We start from the raw sequence: 20,174 nt of genomic DNA, 5'->3' as shown, positions 1-20,174 counted from the left end.
TTATTTAACACACGGATGAAAAACAGAGAGATAAACTGAGGAACAACTGGGTCAGAGAGTGCAGCATTGTGATGGGGAATTTAACTGAAAGACAGTCAGTCTGGAGATGATTAAAATGCAAATGAGGGTTTCAATAGGTGAGGGTAAATTTGGGTACTGTTACAGAGGTGAAAACAGGCAGTCTCTGTGACGGCACAGAAACATACCAGTCAGAAGCTCATTTCAGGACTAGGCGCACAACAATTAGAAAGAAACAAGAACAGGAAGTGCTGGAGAAACTCAGCAGGTCTGGCAGCATCTGTGTGGAGAGAAACAGAGTTAACATTCCAGGTCCCGTGACCCGAAGGGAGTGTTTGTGTTTCTGTTTGTTTCAGATCTCCAGTGTCTGCACTTCTTTTGTTTTATTTCGGTAATAGGCGGGTTTGTTCTCAGGGAGGGGGATGGAAAGGTCGTCGGGAAGCAGAGTTTGGAGAGAGGGGGGTTAACAACACCAACAGATTTTGCCTTTCCAGGACGTGATTGCCGGGATCTTTCTGCTGATTGGATCCCTGGTTTAGCAGGAGGGGCTCGGTGTGTGAAAACCAACATAGTGCTTTTAGATCATGTTAGTGAGGGGCAGCGTGTAAAGGAGACAGAGCCAACTGAACATCCTTGGTGGGAAGGGCTCTTGTGGTAGTAATCTGTTCGCAGGATGTAAGTGACTCTGGCTGGGCCAGTATTTATTGCCGGTCCCTAATTGCCCAGAGGGCAGTTAAGAGCCATCCACATCGCTGTGGGTCTGGAGTCACGTGTAGGCCAGACCAGGTAAGGATGGCAGTTTCCTTCCCTGAAGGGGATTAGTGAACCAGATTGGTTTTTCCAATAACAGATTCATGGTTATCATTAGATCTTAGTCAGGATTTGAACCCAGGGCCCCAGAACAATACTGGGTCTCTGGACTAACAGTTCAGCAATAATACCAGTAGATCATTTCCTGCCCTGTACCTCTCAGCTAGGAGTTCCAGGTTCGAGTCCCATGTGTTCCAGAGGTGGGGGAAGAGGGGACACCGGAAACAGTGGGACAGGGGCAGCAAGAGGAGCCCATGGGGGGCTACAATGAGATAGGTGGAACCAGGTAAAAGAGCAGCACCCCCTGGACAGAATAGCACAGGGAGGCTGTAGAGTTGGAGAATGATGTGGTCGGTGGGGCCAAAGGGGAAGGACAGGTGGAGAGGAACAAAGAGGGAAAATTCAACCTTGTCACAGGATGTTATTTGTGACATTTGATTAGAGCTGTTTTGCAACTGGAGTAGGAGTGTAAGCCTGGTTGGAGTTAAGGACGGGTAGACCAGAATTTAGGAGAGAATAGCACATTGTAGAGTCATAGAGTCATACAGCACGGAAACAGATCCTTCAGCCCAACCTGTCTACATTAACCATAATCCCAAACTAACTTCGTCCTATTTGCCAGTGTTTGGCTCATATCCCTCCAAACCTTTCCCATCCACGTACTTATCCAAATGTCTTTTAAATGCTGTAATCCGCATCTACCACTTCCTCTGGCAGTTCATTCCACACATGAACCAATCCTCTCACCTTAAAAATATGCCCCCTTGTTTTGAACTCCCTTACCTTAGGGAAAAAAAACCCTGTGCTATTCAACTTATCCAAACCCCTAATAATGTGATAAACATCTATACTCAAGTTCCTACTCTCTGATGAAAAACATCCCAGCCTATTTTTATAATTCAAATACTCCAATCCCGTTAACATCCTGGTCAATCTTTGCTAAGCCCTCTCCAACTTAATAATATCCTTCCTGTAGCAGCATGTTCAAGAACTTTGAAGAGGAATGGGAGGTTGGAGATGTGGGAAGGACAGCAGAGTCCTTTTTTGAGAAGAAGGCTGGTGACAGAGGATGCAGTGGTTTAGTGATATCATCGCTGGACTGCTACACTTCACTGTTAGCATTGGCTCACAGGTTTGAATCCCACCAGGGACTCTGGTGAAATTGGTAGTTGTGAAGTTAACAGCTAATCTAAAGGTGGCCAGAAAAAAAATCACTTGTTAACGTAAAAACCCACCTGCTTTACTTTAAGGAATGATATCTGCCATCTTACCTAGTCTGGAAAAGCACAGCAGGTCAGGCAGCATCCGAGGAGCATGAGAATCACCTGGGCAAAAGTGAGGACTGCAGATGCTGGAAACCTGAGTTTAGATCAGAGTGGTGCTGGAAAAACACAGCAGGTCAGGCAGCATCCGAGGAGCAGGAAAATGGATGTTTCGGGTAAAAGCCCTTCATCAGGAATGGAGGCAGGGAGCCTGCAGAGTGGAGAGGGTGGGGTGGGGGGGAGCTGGGGAGAAGGTAGCAAAGAGTACAATAGGTGAATGGGGGTGGGGATGGAGGTGATAGGTCAGAGAGGAGGGTGGAGCAGATAGGTGGGAAGGGAGATTGGCAGGTAGGACAGGTCATGAGGACAGTGCTGAGCTGGAAGGTTGGAACTGGGGTAAGGTGGGGGGAGGGGAAATGAGAAAACTGGTGAAGTCCACATTAATGCCCTGGGGTTGAAGTATTTCGAGGCAGAAGACCTGCTGTGCTTTTCCAGCACCACACTCGTGACTCTGATCACCAACATCTGCAGTCCTCACTTTCTCCTGTCCTACCCGGTCTGGCCTACACATGACTGCAGACCCGCTGCAATGTGGGTGGCTTTTAGCTACTCTCTGAAACAGCTAACCAAGCTGTCGCTGGCTTTGCCAGCAATACCCCACATCCTCTGAGTGAATTTGTAAAAGTACAAGTGCAACATTTAAAAGGCATCTGGATGGGTACATGAATGGGGAGGGATATGGGCCAAGCGCTGTCAAATGGGACTTGATTAGGTTAGAATATCTGATCAGCTTGGACGAGTTGGACCGAAGAGTCTGTTTCTGTGCTATACACCTCTATAACTCTATGAGGAGAAAGGGACGACACCAGAGAGACAAGAGAGCAGACCATTCGTACTATCATCTATTAGACTAAGGGGATGATGGGATAGGGAATTGGGTTGGATAGGGGATTGGAATTGGGATGCGGGATTAGGTATGGGATGGGGAATATGGGTGCAGGGATGAAGTTTTGTACTGAGGGGTGATGGGATGAGGAGTTGGGATGGATGATTGGGTTTTGGATGGGGAATATGGATGAGGGATTGGGTTTGGGATGGGGGATATCAATGGGGATTGGGTTTGGGATGGGGAATATCGATGGGGATTGGGTTTGGAAAGGGAAATATTGATGGGGATTGAGTTTGGGATGGGAAATATGGATGGGGATTGGGTTTGGGAAGGGAAATATGGATAGGGATTGGGTTTGGGAAGGGAATATGGATGGGGATTGGGTTTGGGGTGGGGAATATAGATAGGGATTGGGTTTGGGAAGGGGAATATGGATGGGGTTTGGGTTTGGTTGGGGAATATGGATGGGAATTGGGTTTGGGATGGGGATTGGGTTTTGTCAGGGAATATGGATGGGGTTTGGGTTTGGGTTTGGTTAGGGAATATGGATGGGGATTGGGTTTCGTTGGGGAATATGGATGGGGATTGGGTTTGGGATGGGGATTGGGTTTGGTTGGGGAATATGGGTGGGGATTGGGTTTGGTTGGGGAATATGGATTGGGGATTGGGTTTGGTTGGGGAATATGGATTGGGTTTGGTTGGGGAATATAGATGGGAATTGGGATTGGTTGGGGAATATAGATTGGGGATTGGGTTTGGTTGGGGAATATGGATCGGGATTGGGTTTGGTTGGGGAATATGGATTGGGGTTTGGGTTTGGTTGGGGAATATGGATCGTGATTGGGTTTGGTTGGGGAATAATGATTGGGAATTGGGTTTGGTTGGGGAATATGGATTGGGTTTGGTTGGGGAATATGGATTGGGAGTTGGGTTTGCTTGGGGAATATGGATTGGGTTTGGTTTGGGAATATGGATTGGGAGTTGGGTTTGGTTGGGGAATATGGATTGGGAGTTGGGTTTGGTTGGGGAATATGGATTGGGTTTGGTTGGGGAATATGGATTGGGAGTTGGGTTTGGTTGGGGAATATGGATTGGGTTTGGTTGGGGAATATGGATTGGGAGTTGGGTTTGGTTGGGGAATATGGATTGGGAGTTGGGTTTGTTGGGGAATATGGATTGGGTTTGGTTGGGGAATATGGATTGGGAGTTGGGTTTGGTTGGGGAATATGGATTGGGTTTGGTTGGGGAATATGGATTGGGAGTTGGGTTTGGTTGGGGAATATGGATTGGGTTTGGTTGGGGAATATGGATTGGGAGTTGGGTTTGTTGGGGAATATGGATTGGGTTTGGTTGGGGAATATGGATTGGGAGTTGGGTTTGTTGGGGAATATGGATTGGGTTTGGTTGGGGAATATGGATTGGGTTTGGTTGGGGAATATGGATTGGGTTTGGTTGGGGAATATGGATTGGGAGTTGGGTTTGTTGGGGAATATGGATTGGGTTTGGTTGGGGAATATGGATTGGGAGTTGGGTTTGGTTGGGGAATATGGATTGGGTTTGGTTGGGGAATATGGATTGGGAGTTGGGTTTGTTGGGGAATATGGATTGGGTTTGGTTGGGGAATATGGATTGGGTTTGGTTGGGGAATATGGATTGGGAGTTGGGTTTGTTGGGGAATATGGATTGGGTTTGGTTGGGGAATATGGATTGGGAGTTGGGTTTGTTGGGGAATATGGATTGGGTTTGGTTGGGGAATATGGATTGGGAGTTGGGTTTGTTGGGGAATATGGATTGGGTTTGGTTGGGGAATATGGATTGGGTTTGCACTGAGGGTGTATTGAGGTAATGACCGTATTGCGCCGATATGGGGCGCTGCAAAGGGACGTGTCGTCATCGTAAATACGGACATGCGCGTTCCGGCACGGACGGCGATGATTGGCAGCAATATAGGCCAATCAGAGAGGGCCAATGCTGAGGTGTGGGCGGGGAAGAGGAAGAGACGGGAGATGGTCCGGGTTAGGGGCGGGGCTGCTTTCATTGATTGGTCAATTGGGCGAATTCTCCTCCCCCGTGACCCCGGAAGTGGAAGGTTGGCCGCAGCGACTGGAAATGGTGAGTGAAGGTGGGAGGAAATGATGCACTGTCACAGGGTCAGTGCTGAGGGAGTGCCGCACTGTCGGAGGGTCAGTACTGAGGGAGTGGGCACTGTCGGAGGGTCAGTGCTGAGGGAGTGGGCACTGTCACAGGGTCAGTGCTGAGGGAGTGGGCACTGTCGGAGGGTCAGTGCTGAGGAAGTGGGCACTGTCGGAGGGTCAGTGCTGAGGGAGTGCGGCACTGTCGGAGGGTCAGTGCTGAGGGAGTGCCGCACTGTCGGAGGGTCAGCGCTGAGGGAGTGCCGCACTGTCGGAGGGTCAGTGCTGAGGGAGTGCCGCACTGTCGGAGAGTCAGTGCTGAGGGAGTGCGGCACTGTCGGAGGGTCAGCGCTGAGGGAGTGGGCACTGTCGGAGAGTCAGTGCTGAGGGAGTGCGGCACTGTCGGAGGGTCAGTGCTGAGGGAGTGCCGCACTGTCGGAGGGTCAGCGCTGAGGGAGTGGGCACTGTCGGAGAGTCAGTGCTGAGGGAGTGCGGCACTGTCGGAGGGTCAGTGCTGAGGGAGTGCCGCACTGTCGGAGGGTCAGCGCTGAGGGAGTGCCGCACTGTCGGAGGGTCAGTGCTGAGGGAGTGCCGCACTGTCGGAGAGTCAGTGCTGAGGGAGTGCGGCACTGTCGGAGGGTCAGCGCTGAGGGAGTGCCGCACTGTCGGGTGGTCAGTGCTGAGGGAGTGCCGCACTGTCGGAGGGTCAGCGCTGTGGGAGTGCCGCACTGTCGGAGGGTCAGCGCTGTGGGAGTGCCACACTGTCGAAGGGTGAGTGCTGAGGGAGTGCCGCACTGTCGGAGGGTCAGTGCTGAGGGAGTGCCGCACTGTCGGAGGGTCAGCGCTGTGGGAGTGCCGCACTGTCGGAGGGTCAGCGCTGTGGGAGTGCCACACTGTCGAAGGGTGAGTGCTGAGGGAGTGCCGCACTGTCGGAGGGTCAGTGCTGAGGGAGTGCCGCACTGTCGGAGGGTCAGTGCTGAGGGAGCAGGCACTGTCACAGTGTCCTAAGATTCATGGCCATTGTGTTAGACAGTTGGCCGATCTGCCCTAAAGGGGGCCTCTTATTTTTAAAGTGACTTCCTATTTCTCGATTCTACATCGAGGTACCATTTCCACGCCCACCTTTCAGAGTCTAATATTTCAATCACATTGTCTCTTGTTCTTCAGTACTGCCGAAAAGCCTGTCAAACATCTCATAAGATGACCAATCATTCTCAGGTGTTAGTCTGTTGTACATTCTTTGAAGTTTTCAAGATATTTTCCTTCTCATTAAGGAGACCTATAATGTGCATAGTACGCCAGGTGTAGTTTGGCCAGTGCCCTGTTTAATTGAAGCAAAATCTCCCTACTTCTGTATTCAATTCCCCTTTCAATAAAGAACAGCATTCTGTTAACTTTCCAACTTGCTTGTTATAGCAAGTATTTAACTATTCTGCACGTATTCCTCTGAAGTAGATTTATTCCAAGGTGAGAGGGAAGGCAGGCCATTTAAGACAGAGATGGTGAGGAATTTCTTGACCTGAGGATAGTGAATTTTTGTAACTTTTTCCTCCAGAGGACTGTGGAAGCTCAGTCAGTAAGTGAGTTCATGAGAGGTCAATAGATTTATAGTTAGCAATGACTTCAAGGGGTCTGGAGATAGCACAGGAAACTGATATTGATGTAGATGATCAGCCATGGTCTAGACTGATCATGCAGCATCAGGCTTCTGCACCTACATTCCTATTTAATAAAATTTCTCTCGAGTGAACAAACTTTCCAGGTATTGATGATCTCTGCCTAATATTTTTTGTATGCACGCTTCTGCAATTCTTTTTGATCATTTAGTCCTGCTATTTTAACTGCTGCACCGTTGGTGACCCTGCCTTCAGGCTGACCTTTGGAATTCCTCTTTTAAGATGTTCATTAAATGTTAATTGAACTCCTCCTCCTCTTAGTTTTCTTAATATTTCCTTTTGTGACTTGTGTGAAGAACCCTTGGATATTTATGTATGTTCACGATGCTATGTGAATTGGGTTTTGACCTGGGAGTTGCAGTGGGAGAGGAACTCCCTGAGTTTTTTGTAGAGAGAGGAGGAAAACTTCTTCAAGACAGGCATCCTTGCAAGAGGATTCGCAGTAGGGTTAAAATCAATGAGGTAAAAACAATGACTGCAGATGCTGGAAGCCAGATTCTGGATTAGTGGTGCTGGAAGAGCACAGCAGTTCGGGCAGCAACCAAGGAACAGCGAAATCGACGTTTCAGGCAAAAACCCTTCATCAGGAATAAAGGCAGAGAGCCTGAAGCGTGGAGAGATAAGCGAGAGGAGGGTGGGGTGGGGAGAAAGTAGCATAATGAGTTTGTTTCACGACATGGTTGAAGAGCTTCAGGGCAGAGGAAATGACCTGGGAGTTGCAGTGGGAGAGGGACTCCCTGAGATTCAATGGGTTTGGGTGTGTTTCTCTTCGGAGGGGCGGTATGGACTTGTTGGGTCGAAGGGCCTGTTTCCACACTGTAGAGAATCTAATCTCCCCATTTTCTTTCTCTCAGGCAACAGGAGCAGACCAAGTGGTTGGAATGGGCCTGGTAGGGTTCAGCTTGGTGGTTTTCACGTACTACACAATCTGGGTCATTGTCTTGGTGAGTGCTGATTGTAAAATTATTCAACATCAGATAGATTTAGATAATAGTTTAAACAATTCCATGAAACAAGAAGATGCTAAGCATTTGGATTAATTTCCAGAATTGTTTAAATTTCCTACTTTGTGACCCCTCTAGGCAAGTCCATATGATTGAGTAATCTTGGAGTTCGACTCCACTTTCCCACCTGCTCCCCATATCCTTCAATTCACTTTGTGTCCAGAATTCTATCAATGTCTGAATGGAAGGTATTTGGCCACTGAGCGCTCACAGTTCTCTAACGTTTCAACATAATTTGTATAATCTATTATTAACCATTTCTATTAAAGTAATGTCTGAATATTAAGTTGTTGGCCAGTTCCAGAAGTTGCAGATTTCCATAGGTAGGAAAGCTGGCGGTTTGATGTACATGTGAGGTAAATTGTTGTGATCTGAAAGATACTGCCTGAAAAGATGATGAAACATGTTACAATATTGACCTCCAAATAGGATGTCTTATCGTGCAGTGGGTAGTGTCTTTATCTCTAGGCCAGAAGCTCACGACGGAGATCATCACATTCTGGTGCACCTAACAAAGGTGGTAAGAGCAGGATTCATAGTTACACTACATGGAAACAATTTATCCATGCAATCAGAAATCCTAAACTGTGACTGCACCATGCACTGCTACTTCACAGCACCAGGAGCCCAGGTTCGATTCACCCTTGGAGAAGCATGCAGACATTGTCCCCTTAACTGCCTGGGTTTCCTCCGGGTGCTCCGGTTTCCTCCCACAGTACAAAGATGTGTAGGTTAGGTTGATTGCCGGCTAAATTGCTCATAGTGTCCAGGGATGTGTAGGTTTCGTAGACTACCTATGGAAATACAGGATTCCAGGGATAGAGTAGGGGACGTGGATCTGAATGGAAAGCTCTTTGGAGGATCGGTGTGGACTCAGTGGGCCGAATGGCCTGCTGCCACATTGTAAGGATTCTATGATCTAGTCCCATTTGCTAACATTTAGCCCATATCACTCTAAACCCTTCCTATTTTCATGTACCAATCCAGGTGCCTTTTAAATGCTGTAATTGCACCAGCCTCCTCCACTTCCTCTGGCATCTCATTCTATACATGCATCACTCTCTGTGTGAAAACATTACCCCTCAGGTTCTTTCTTAAATCTTTCCCTTCTCACCTTAAACCTATACCCCTCTATCTTTGGACTCCCCAACCCTGGGAAAAAGAACTTGGCTAATCACCCTATCCATACCCCTCATGATTTTATAAACCTCTATAAAGGTCACCCCTTCAGCCTCTGATGCACCAGGGGAAAAAACCCCAGCGTATTCAACCTCTCCCTATAGATCAACTCTTCAAACTGGGCAACATCCTTGTAAATATTTTCTGAACTCATTCAAGTTTAACAACAATGGCACATGGATAGCAGTGAATTGAGAGGTGCAAATGTTAGTTATTTTATTTTACATTAGGATTAGTCCTGGGCAAAAGGGCCTGTTCTGTGCTGTACATTTCTATGTTCTATATTTCCTATAGCAGGGGGACCATAATAGAATGCAGTATTCTGAAAATTGTCTAACCAATGTCCTGTACAGTCGCAACGTGACATCCTAACTAATGTATTCAATACACTGACCAATAAGGCAAGTGTACCAAATGCCACCATCATCACCTTATCTACCTGCAACTCCACTTTCAAGGAACTCCTCACCTGCACCCCGGGTCTCTTTGTGTGGTAACGCTTGTCAAGTCCTGACCATTAACTGTATAAGTTCTGCCCCGGTTTTGCATTACCAAAACACAACACTTCATGTTTATCTAAATTAAACTCTTTCTGTCATTCCTTGGCCCATCTGATTGAGGTCCCGTTATATTCTGAGGTAATTTTCTTTCACTGTCCACTACACCAACAATTTTGGTGTCATCTGCAAACTTCCTAATCATATCTCCTGTGTTCACATCCAAATCATTTATGTAAATGACAAAATGTAGAGGACCCAGCACTGATTCTTGCAGCACACCACTGGTCACAGGCCTCCAATCTGAAAGATATACCTCCACCATCACCCTCTGTCCCCCATCTTCAAGCTAATTTTGTATCCAATTGGCTAGCCCTCTGGATTGCATGTGAAATAACCTTGCTAACCAGTCTACCATGCGGAACCTTGTTGAATGCCTTACTGAAGTTCCTATAGAGTCGAAGAGTGTGATGCTGGAAAAGCACAGCAGGCCAGGCAGCGTCTGAGCAGCAGGAGAATCGACATTTTGGGCATAAGCACTTGATCAGGAATCATCATCTTTATCTTCATCATAACCCCTTCATCATCCTCATTCCTGATGTAGGGCTTATGCAAAAAACGTCGACTTTCCTGCTCCTCAGATGTTGCCTGACCAGCTGTTCTTTTCCGGTTTCACACTCTTCAACTCTGATCTCCAGCATCTGCAGTCCTCACTTTCTCCTCCCTGAAGTTCATATAGACAACTTCTACCACTCTACCTTCATCAATCATCTTTGTCAGTTCTTCAAAAATCTCGATCAATTAGTGAGACATGATTTCCCACGCACAAAGCAATGTTGACTACCCCTAATCAATCCTTGCCTTTCCAAATACATGTAAATCCTGTCCCTCCAACAACATACCTAGCACTGATATCAGGCTATGGTTTCCTGGCTTTTTTCTTAAATAATTGTACCACATTTGCCACCTTCCGGTCTTCTGGCACCTCACCTGTGGCCATTGATGATACAAACATCTCAGCAAAGGGCCCAGCAATCTCTTCCCTAGCTTCTCAAAGTTCTGGATATGCTTGATCAGGACCTGACATTTTGCCACTTTTATGCATTTTAAGACATCCAGCTTTTCCTTTTCTGTAATATGAATACTTTTCAAGATATTGCTATTTACTTCCCCAAGTTCTCCAGCTACTGTATCCTTCTCCATAGTAAATACTGACTCAAACTACATGTTTAGTACTTCATCCATCTCCTATATTTCCATACATAGATGACTTTAGCTTCCTGATTGGCCCAGGAACTGCACTGCAGTTGCCTCCCTGTCCTAAATACTAATTGCATGTTCCTGCCGTGATTAAATGTCATCCTTGTTCTGGGGGATTGCCACCAGCATTATCTCTAGTTTTCTTTCCAGTTGTGTGGACCTCTGAGGTCCATGTGTGGCAGTGATTTCTGGAATCCAAAGTCAATGCCACATCATCAGCGTACCATCGCTGGTCTACATGCATGGAATCACGGAGAGGCTCTGAACACTCAACAAGAGCAAAAATGACTGTGGAGACCAAGTGTGTTGCAATCACTTTGAATTAGAATTCCTACAGTGTAGAAACAGGCCCTTCGGCCCAAAGGGTATCCCACCCAGACCCATTACCCTACGTTTCCCGACTAATGCACCTAACCTATACATCCCTGAACACTGTGGACAATTTAGCATGGCCAATTCACCTAACCTGCGCATCCTTAGACTGTGGGAGGAAACTGGAGCACCCGGAGGAAACCCACACAGACACGAGGAGAATGTGCAAACTCCACACAGACAATCGCCCGATGCTGGAATCAAACCCAGGTCCCTGGCACTGAGAGGCAGCAGTGCTAACCACTGAGCAACTGTGCCACCCAATCTGCAGTGAGATTCCATTTTTAATCTCCTTTTCAGCCTGTGAGGTAGCAATCTGGCTATTTACATGTACAATAATCGCCATTGAGCAGTCCTAATGTCATTCACTGCTTAAAAGCTCCAATCTGCAAACATTTAAGTTTACTGTCCAATCTTGCAGCCTGCCCCTGGAATAAAGACGCTTTTCACTCTCTGTCCTTCTTGAAAAATTGCGAATAAATCCAATGATCAAAACTATTCTTGTGTTGCAGCCATTTGTGGACAGTAGCCATATCCTTCACAGTTATTTCCTGCCACGTGAGTATGCTGTGATCCTGCCTGCAGTTGCTGGTCTTCTCCTGGTTTTATTAGTAGGTAAGTGAGTACCCTGGCTTCTCTTTCTGTTGCTCAGTAATTGTTTCAACAAAAGACTCTGTGCTTTGTCAGCCAGAAACTACTGCTGACCCCTTTAGTTTCCTCCTCCTACAGGAACCAAAGTTCACTACAAAACAGGACTGTAGTGGAAGTGTCCCCACCTCTGAGCCAGAAGACCCTACTTGATTATACTACACGTTTTAAATGCTGTGCTGTTGTTATTCTCTTATAATATTCTCTACTGTCAGATGTCAAGCGAAATGGCCTATTGTTGTCCTGTTGTCCCTTTCCTTTTTGAACAAGAATAATACATTGACAATTTTCCGATCCTCTGGGACTTTTTCCAGAGTGAAAGGGTTCCGGTAATGTTACTACAGTGCGTCCACTATCTCTGCATCCAATTCCTTTAACATTCTAGGATGCAAGCCTTCACATTCAGTGGATTTACTAGCCTTTAATCCATTCACTTCCCAGTATGTTTTCTCTAGTGATTTGTTAATACATTAATTCCCTCTGCCCTTTTTGTCCCTTGATTACTTTGTATTTTTGGAAGGCAATTAACATCCTTACCGCCAAGATTGATACAAATACTTTATCTAATTCCTTTGCCATTTCCTAGTTCCTCATTATTATTTCCCCAGCCTCATTCTCTAAAGGACCTATCTGAATTTTGGCTTCCCTGTCCCTTTTTATATTTATAAAGAAGCTCTTGATGTTCACTTTAATCCTGTTGTCTTGTTTGACCTCCATTTATTTTCTCTCTTTTTATTTTGGTTTCTTTTTGGCTTTTAAAACTTGGTAGCTCTTTAGTTTAGCAATAATTGGCATTGGCTCCTCAAAGGGGCAATCAAACCTGACAATTTCATAAGAATTCTTTGAGGAGATAACAAGCAGAATAAATACTGAGGAACCAGTCAATCAAAGATATTGAGCTTTTCAACAGCCTTCTGATAAGGTATTGCACAGAAGGCTACTTAGTAAGATAAGAGTCTATGGGTAAAGGTTTGGCTAAATACAGTGGTTAGCACTGCTGCCTCACAGCACCAGAGACCCGGGTTCAATTCCCGCCTCAGGCGACTGACTGTGTGGAGTTTGCACGTTCTCCCCGAGTCTGCGTGGATTTCCTCCGGGTGCTCCGGTTTCCTCCCACAGTCCAAAGATGTGCAGGTCAGGTGAATTGACCATGATAAATTGCCCATAGTGTTAGGTAAGGGGTAAATGTAGGGGTATGAGTGGGTTACGCTTCGGCGGGTCGGTGTGGACTTGTTGGGCAGAAGGGCCTGTTTCCACACTGTAATGTAATCTAATCTAATAGTAAAAGACAGGGCATTGGGATAAAGGAGGCATTTTCAGATGGCAACCAGTAACGACTGGTTGCCATCTGAAAATTTTAGTATTACAGTGGTGGAAAAGACGATGGATGAGGACTTGCCATCTGAGGTAGTTTGGGCTGAGGTTAGGAATAGGAAAGGTGAGGTCACCCTGTTAGGAGTCTTTTACAGGCCTCCTAATGGTCCTAGAATCATTGAAGAAAGGATAGGGAAGGTGATTCAGGAGATGAGTGACAGTAATAGGGTGGTTGTTATGGGGGACTTTAACTTTCCTGATATTGATTGGGAAAGCTATAGCTCAAGTTCGTTAGATGGGTCAGTGTTTGTTCAATGTGTGCAGGAGAGTTTCCTGACACAATATGTAGACAGGCCAACAAGAGGTGAGGCCATACTGGATTTGGTTCTGGGTAACGAACCAGGCCAGGTGTTAGAATTAGAGGTAGGTGAGCACTTTGGGGATAGTGACCATAATTCGGTGATTTTTACTCTCGTGATGGAGAGGGATAAGTGTGTACTACAGGGCAAGAGTTATAACTGGGGTCGGGGAAATTATGATGCGGTGAGGCATGACTTAGGATGTGTGGCTTGGAAAAGTAGACTCCAAGGCAAGAGTGTAAATGATATGTGGAGCTTGTTCAAGGAGCAACTATTGAGTGTCCTTGATAATTATGTACCTGTCAGGCAGGGAGGAAAGGGTCGTGCGAGGGAGCCGTGGTTTAATAAGGAATTGGAATCCCTTGTTAAATGGAAGAGGGCGGCCTATCTCAAGATGAGACGTGAAGGTTCAATTGGGGCGATTGAGAGTTATAGGGTAGCCAGGAAGGACCTGAAGAGAGAGCTAAGAGCAGCAAGGAGGGGACATGAAAGGTCCTTAGTCGGTAGGATTAGGGAAAACCCTAAGGCTTTCTATAGGTATATTAGGAATAAAAGAATGACGAGGGTTGGAATAGGTCCAGTCAAGGATAGTAGTGGGAAGTTGCGTGTGGAGGCGGAAGAGATTGGGGAGACACTGAATGAATACTTTTCTTCAGTATTTACTCAGGAACAGGACATTGTCGTCGATGTGAATACTGAGTCACAAATAAGTAGAATGGATGGCTTTGAGGTATGTAGAGAAGAGGTGTTGGAAATCCTGGAAAGGGTGAAAATAGATAAGTCCCCTGGGCCTGATGGCATTTATCCTAGGATTCTCTGGGAAGCAAGGGAGGAGATTGCAGAGCCATTGGCCTTGATTTTTATGTCCTCTTTGTCTACAGGAGTAGTGCCAGAAGACTGGAGGATAGCAAATGTGGTTCCCTTGTTCAAAAAGGGGAGTAGGGATAACCCTAGTAACTATAGGCCGGTGAGTCTCACTTCTGTTGTGGGCAAAGTCTTAGAGAGAATTGTAAGGGATAGGATTTATGCACATCTGGATAGGAATAATGTGATCAAGGATAGTCAGCATGGTTTTGTGAAGGGCAGGTCGTGCCTCACAAACCTTATTGAATTCTTTGAAAAGGTGACGAAGGAGGTTGATGAGGGGAAAGCGGTAGATGTGGTATATATGGATTTTAGTAAGGCGTTTGATAAGGTTCCCCATGGTAGGCTACTGCAGAAAATACGGAGATATGGCATTGAGGGTGAGTTGGAGGTTTGGATTAGGAATTGGCTGGATGGAAGAAGACAGAGGGTAGTGGTTGATGGCAAAGTTTCTTCATGGAGTGCCGTCACTAGCTGTGTTCCGCAAGGATCTGTTTTGGGACCATTGCTGTTTGTCATTTTTATAAATGACCTGGAAGAGGGGTTAGAAGGTTGGGTGAGCAAGTTTGCGGATGATACGAAAGTCGGAGGAGTTGTTGACAGTAAGGAAGGATGTGGCAGGTTACAGCAGGATATAGAGAAGCTGCAGAGCTGGGCAGAAAGGTGGCAAATGGAATTCAATGTAGCTAAGTGTGAGGTGATTCACTTTGGGAAGAATAACAAAAAGATGGGGTACTGGGCTAATGGTCGGATACTTGGTCGTATGGATGAGCAGAGGGATCTTGGTGTCCATGTACACAGATCTCTGAAAGTTGCCACCCAGGTAAATAGTGCGGTGAGGAAGGCATATGGCGTACTGGCTTTTATTGGTAGAGGAATTGAGTTCCGGAGTCCTGAGGTCATGATGCAGTTGTATAAGACTCTGGTGCGGCCGCATCTGGAATATTGTGTGCAGTTTTGGTCGCCATACTATAGGAAGGATGTGGAGGCACTGGAACGGGTGCAGAGGAGGTTTACCAGGATGTTGCCTGGTATGGAAGGAAGATCGTATGAGGAAAGACTGAGGCACTTGGGGTTGTTTTCATTGGAGAAAAGAAGGTTTAGGGGTGACTTGATTGAGGTGTACAAGATGATTAGGGGGTTAGATAGGGTCGACAGTGTGAACCTTTTCCCGCGTATGGAGTCGGGTATTACAAGGGGGCATAGCCTTAAATTAAGGGGGGGGTAGATATAGGACTGAAGTTAGGGGTAGGTTCTTCACTCAGCGAGTCGTAAGTTCATGGAATGCCCTGCCAGCAGCAGTGGTGGACTCTCCCTCTTTATGGGCATTTAAGCGGGCATTGGATAGGTATATGGAGGATAGTGGGTTAGTATAGGTTAGGTGGGCTTGGATCGGCGCAACATCGAGGGCCAAAGGGCCTGTACTGCGCTGTATTCTTCTATGTTCTATGACTGACTTGACAAAGGGTTCAGTGCTGGGGCCATGATTACTTACAATATCTATCACTTTGAGGGAAGTGCATACATTATAGCTAAGTTTGCAGATGACACAAGGGTAGATGCGAAGATATGTAGTGAGGATGATGCACTGAGCCTGAAGATGGCTGTAGACATTGAGTGGGCAAAAAAATGTCATGTAGGAAAATGTGAGATGTTGCACTTTGGCAGGAAGAGTTGGAGAACCGAGTATTATTTAAATGGAGAGCCATGGCCGAAAGCCTCAACACAGGGTCACAGATGTACAGCACGGGAACAGACCCTTTGTTCCAACTTGTCCATGCCAAACAGATATCCCAACCCAATCCAGTCCCACCCGACAGCACCCGCCCCATATCCCTCCAAACTCTTCCTGTTCATATACCCATCCACTTGCCTTTTTAAATATTGGAAGTACCAGCCTCCACCACTTCCTCTGGCAGCCTGTTCCACACATGCACCACCCTCTGTATGAAAACATTGCCCCTTAGATCCCTTCCAAACTTTCCCCTCTCACCCTCAACCTGTGTCCTCTAGTTCTGGACTCCCCCACCCCAGAGAAAAGACTTTGTCTATTTATCCTATCCCTCATGATTTTATGAACCTCTATAACGTTAGCTCTCAGCCTCCGACGCTCCAGGGAAAACAGCTCCAGCCTGTTCAACCTCTCCCTAAAGCTCAAATCTTCCAACCCTGGCAGCATCCTTGTAAATCTTTTCTGAACCCTTTCAGGTTTTCTGACATCCTTCCGATAGGAGGGAGACCAGAATTGCACACAATATTCCAACAGTGGCCTAACCAATGTCCTGTACAGCCACAACATCACCTCCCAATTCCTGTACTCAATATTCTGACCAATAAAGGAAAGCATACTAAACGCCGCCTTCACTATCCTATCTACTGCAACTACACTTTCAAGGAGCTATGAACCTGCACTCCAAGGTCTCTTTGTTCAGCAACACTCCCTAGGACCTTACCATTAAGTGTATAAGTCCTGCTAAGATTTGCTTTCCCAAAATGCAACACCTCACATTTATCTGAATTAAACTTCATCTGCTACGTCTCAGCCCATTGGCCTATCTGATCAAGATCCTGTTGTAATCTGAGGTAACCTTCTTTGCTGTCCACTACACCTCCAATTTTGGTGTCATCTGCAAACTTACTAACTGTAACTCCTATGCTCACATCCAAATCATTTATGTAAATGACAAAAAGTAGAGGACCCAGCACCAATCCTTGTGGCACTCCACTGGTCACAGGCCTCCAGTCTGGAAAAACAACCCTCCACCGCCACCCTCTGTCTTCTACCTTTGAACCAATTCTGTATCCAAATGGCTAGTTCTTCCTGTATTCCATGAAATCTAACCTTGCTAATCAGTCTCCCATGGGGAACCTTGTTGAACGCCTTACTGAAGTCCATATAGATCACATCTACCGCTCTGCCCTCATCAATCCTCTTTGAGTTTTTTTGAAGAAGTAACAATCAAGTTTGTGAGACATGATTTCCCACACTCAAAGCCATGTTGACTATCCTGAATCAGTCCTTGCCTTTCCAAATACATGTACATCCTGTCCCTCAGGATTCCCTCCAACAACCTGCCCACCATCGAGGTCAGGCTCACCGGTCTATAGTTCGCTGGCTTGTCCTTACCACCCTTCTTAAACAGTGGCACCATGTTAGCCAACCTCCAGTCTGAGTCCCTGTGCTTTAATCATAAACATCCAGGTACAACGGGTAATAGGGAAGGCAAATGAATCGTCGACCTTTATTCCAAAGGAGTGGAATAAAACAATTAGGGAAATCTGCTGGAACTCTACAAGGCACAAGTGACACCACAGGTGGAATACGGTCCACTTATATAATGAAAAATACACTGGCTTTGGAGGCATTTCAGAGAAGATTCACTGAACTCACCCTCAAAATCGAGGGATTTTGAGAAGTGGAGTAGGTTGGGCTTGTATTTGCTGGAATTTAGAGAATGAGGGGTGATTTTATTAAAACATAACAATACATAACATCAGCACCTTGACAGGGTTGATGCGAAGAAATTGTTTTCCCTTGAGCGAGTCTAGGAGCAGAGGGTAGAATCTGAGGATTGTAAGTGTCACCCATTTTAATACAGATGGGGATAAAATCTTTGAGTTTGTGGAATTCTTCACTGTAAAGGCTGGGTCATGAAGTACATTCCAGGCTGAGATAGACTGATTTTTAATCAATAAGGAATGTGGGGAAAAGGCGGGGAAGTGGATTTGAGGGTTATCGAATCAATATAATCTCATAGAATGACAGTGCAGATGTAATGGGCTGAATGGCCTCCTTGTACACTCCTCCAATGTCTTTTGATGCTCCGAGACTCTGCTTTGAGATGTTTTCAAATTCACTTTCTTTAAGAACTTGTGATTCATTCCTAACATCGCTGTCAAAATAAACATACAGCCCAGCATCGAGAGAGTTCCAGCTTTCAGACATTAATCTAATTTTCCATCTGCCCCCTCGGCTGGATGTGAAAGATCTCGTTGCACTATTCAGAGCAGTGCAGGGGAGTTGACTCTCATGTCCTGGTCAATGTTTCTGCCTTGTCGAAGATCACAAAAACCAGGTGATCTGCCTGTGTGTCACGCTGTAGTCTGTGGGCCGTTACTGTATCTAAATGCTGCCTTCTACAATGACTAAAACTTGAAAAATATTTCCCTGAGACTGATGTGCTATTGGACACCCTGAGGATATGAAAGATACAGGACAAATCAAAGTTCTTTCAATGTCTGTTTTTAGCCTGTGAAAGTAGCATTTGAGTCACTTGCTATTGGAGAAGGTGATATTTGTAGCCAGTAGGAAACTGAGCAATGCCTAAAGAAATAAAGTATAGTCACCATTTGTGAGGGAAATAAGAGATTAGAATTTGTTGGAAACAGACTGGATTTCATTTTACATGAGAACAGTAAAGCCTGAGGGTATGCTATAGAGCACTTTAAAATTGTGAAGCGTTTGGTGGGATGGATGTAGACTCAATGGTTAACACTGCTGCCTCACAACGACAGGGACTCTGGCAACTGTCCATGTGGGAGTTTGCACCTCCACCCATGTCTGCTAGGGTTTCCTCTGGGTGCTCCGGTTTCCTCCCACACTCCAAAGATGTGTAGGTTAGGTGGATTGGCCATGCTAAATTGCCTATAGTGTCTAGGGATGTGCAGGCTAGGTGGATTGGCCATGGGAAATGTAGGGATACAGGGATGGGGTGTGTCTGGGTGGGATGTTGTTTGGATGGTCAGTATGGGCTGAATGGCCTGCTTCCATATTGTCGAGATTCTATGATTTCCATTTGTAATGGTGACTAGACGAGAGCCCATAATTGTCAGATTATAACGTCCTTTAGGGAAGGAAATTACCATCCTTACCTGGTCTGGCCTACAAGTAATTCCAGACCCACAGCAATGTGATTGACTCTTAACCCACCCTCTGGGCAATTGGGGACGGGCAGCCTAGCCAGCAATGCCCTCATCCTGTGAATTCTTTTTTTAAGAAAAGGTGTCCACCAATATTTCAAGTAAAGAATCCAAGACAAACTTTACCCAGGGGGAGGTAAGAATGTGGAATCACAAGGAGAAGTTACAATTAATATGTTTAACAGGAATCTGGGTAGACAGGGGGAGGAAGGAGTAGAAGGCTGTGTTGTTGATGGGTGAATGTAGGAGGAGGCCTGTACTGAAATTGGTCTGATGAGCCCGTTTCTGTGATGTACATTCTGTGCAAAAGTGGACTTGTGCTTACTGTATCCTCTTCTTCCAGGAACGTTCATTGCTGTTGTTATGTGGAAAAGCAGGAAACCTGCAAAGAAAACGGATTAGACGGAATTCAAAGATAAAAAAACAGATCATCCCAATGTCAGCTCGTCCAGGTCAGAAAACGGATTAAGCAGAGGATTTAAATACAGACAGTGGATTAACCAACCTTTCTGCTTTGAGATGCCATCTTACTGTTGTTTATTGACTGGCTCCTGTATTCCATCAATGTTGTGTTCCAGTCTGCGATGGGATTCAGCTGATACCAGACTTGGGCACAGTGCCCTCTTGTGTCAGTCTGTCTGTAATTCCAGTGTTCAGTTTGAACATCATGCTTAGTCGGACAGAAACGCATGTATACACAAAAAAAATCAGTTTTATTTGTGTATTACTCGGATAAAATTAGGACTCGTGAATTATACCTATTTATAGAATTGCGTAATTGTTGTACATTGGAGAGGCTGCCCGAAATAGCTCCTCTTATCAAGCAGAGTTGAGCTGCCTGAAATAGCGTGGAGCTTGAGAAAGCACTGGGGACGAGCTGAGCACAAAAACTACATTCACCAATTCCAAAGACCATGTTTCACATTTTATAATGATGTGTTATTGTTTAAAACATACAGCTAAACTCAGA

At 45.9% G+C, this 20,174-nt stretch overlaps 1 protein-coding gene across 1 annotated transcript; it reads left to right on the top strand.

Moving 5' to 3' along the window:
* The first annotated feature begins 6,118 nt into the window (after window positions 1–6,118).
* On the top strand, window positions 6,119–20,174 carry dpm2 (dolichyl-phosphate mannosyltransferase subunit 2, regulatory). Its single transcript, XM_043720530.2, has 4 exons — window positions 6,119–6,329; window positions 7,642–7,731; window positions 11,612–11,714; window positions 19,548–20,174. The coding sequence occupies exons 1-4, from the start codon at window positions 6,312–6,314 to the stop codon at window positions 19,604–19,606; spliced, it is 270 nt and encodes an 89-aa protein (XP_043576465.1). The 5' UTR covers window positions 6,119–6,311; the 3' UTR covers window positions 19,607–20,174.

This window comes from Chiloscyllium plagiosum, unplaced genomic scaffold (assembly GCF_037043375.1).
Source record: "Chiloscyllium plagiosum isolate Xiang-an unplaced genomic scaffold, Cpla_swu_hap1 HiC_scaffold_21, whole genome shotgun sequence".
NCBI lineage: Eukaryota > Metazoa > Chordata > Chondrichthyes > Orectolobiformes > Hemiscylliidae > Chiloscyllium > Chiloscyllium plagiosum.
This window is presented reverse-complemented; position numbering and strand designations above follow the sequence as displayed.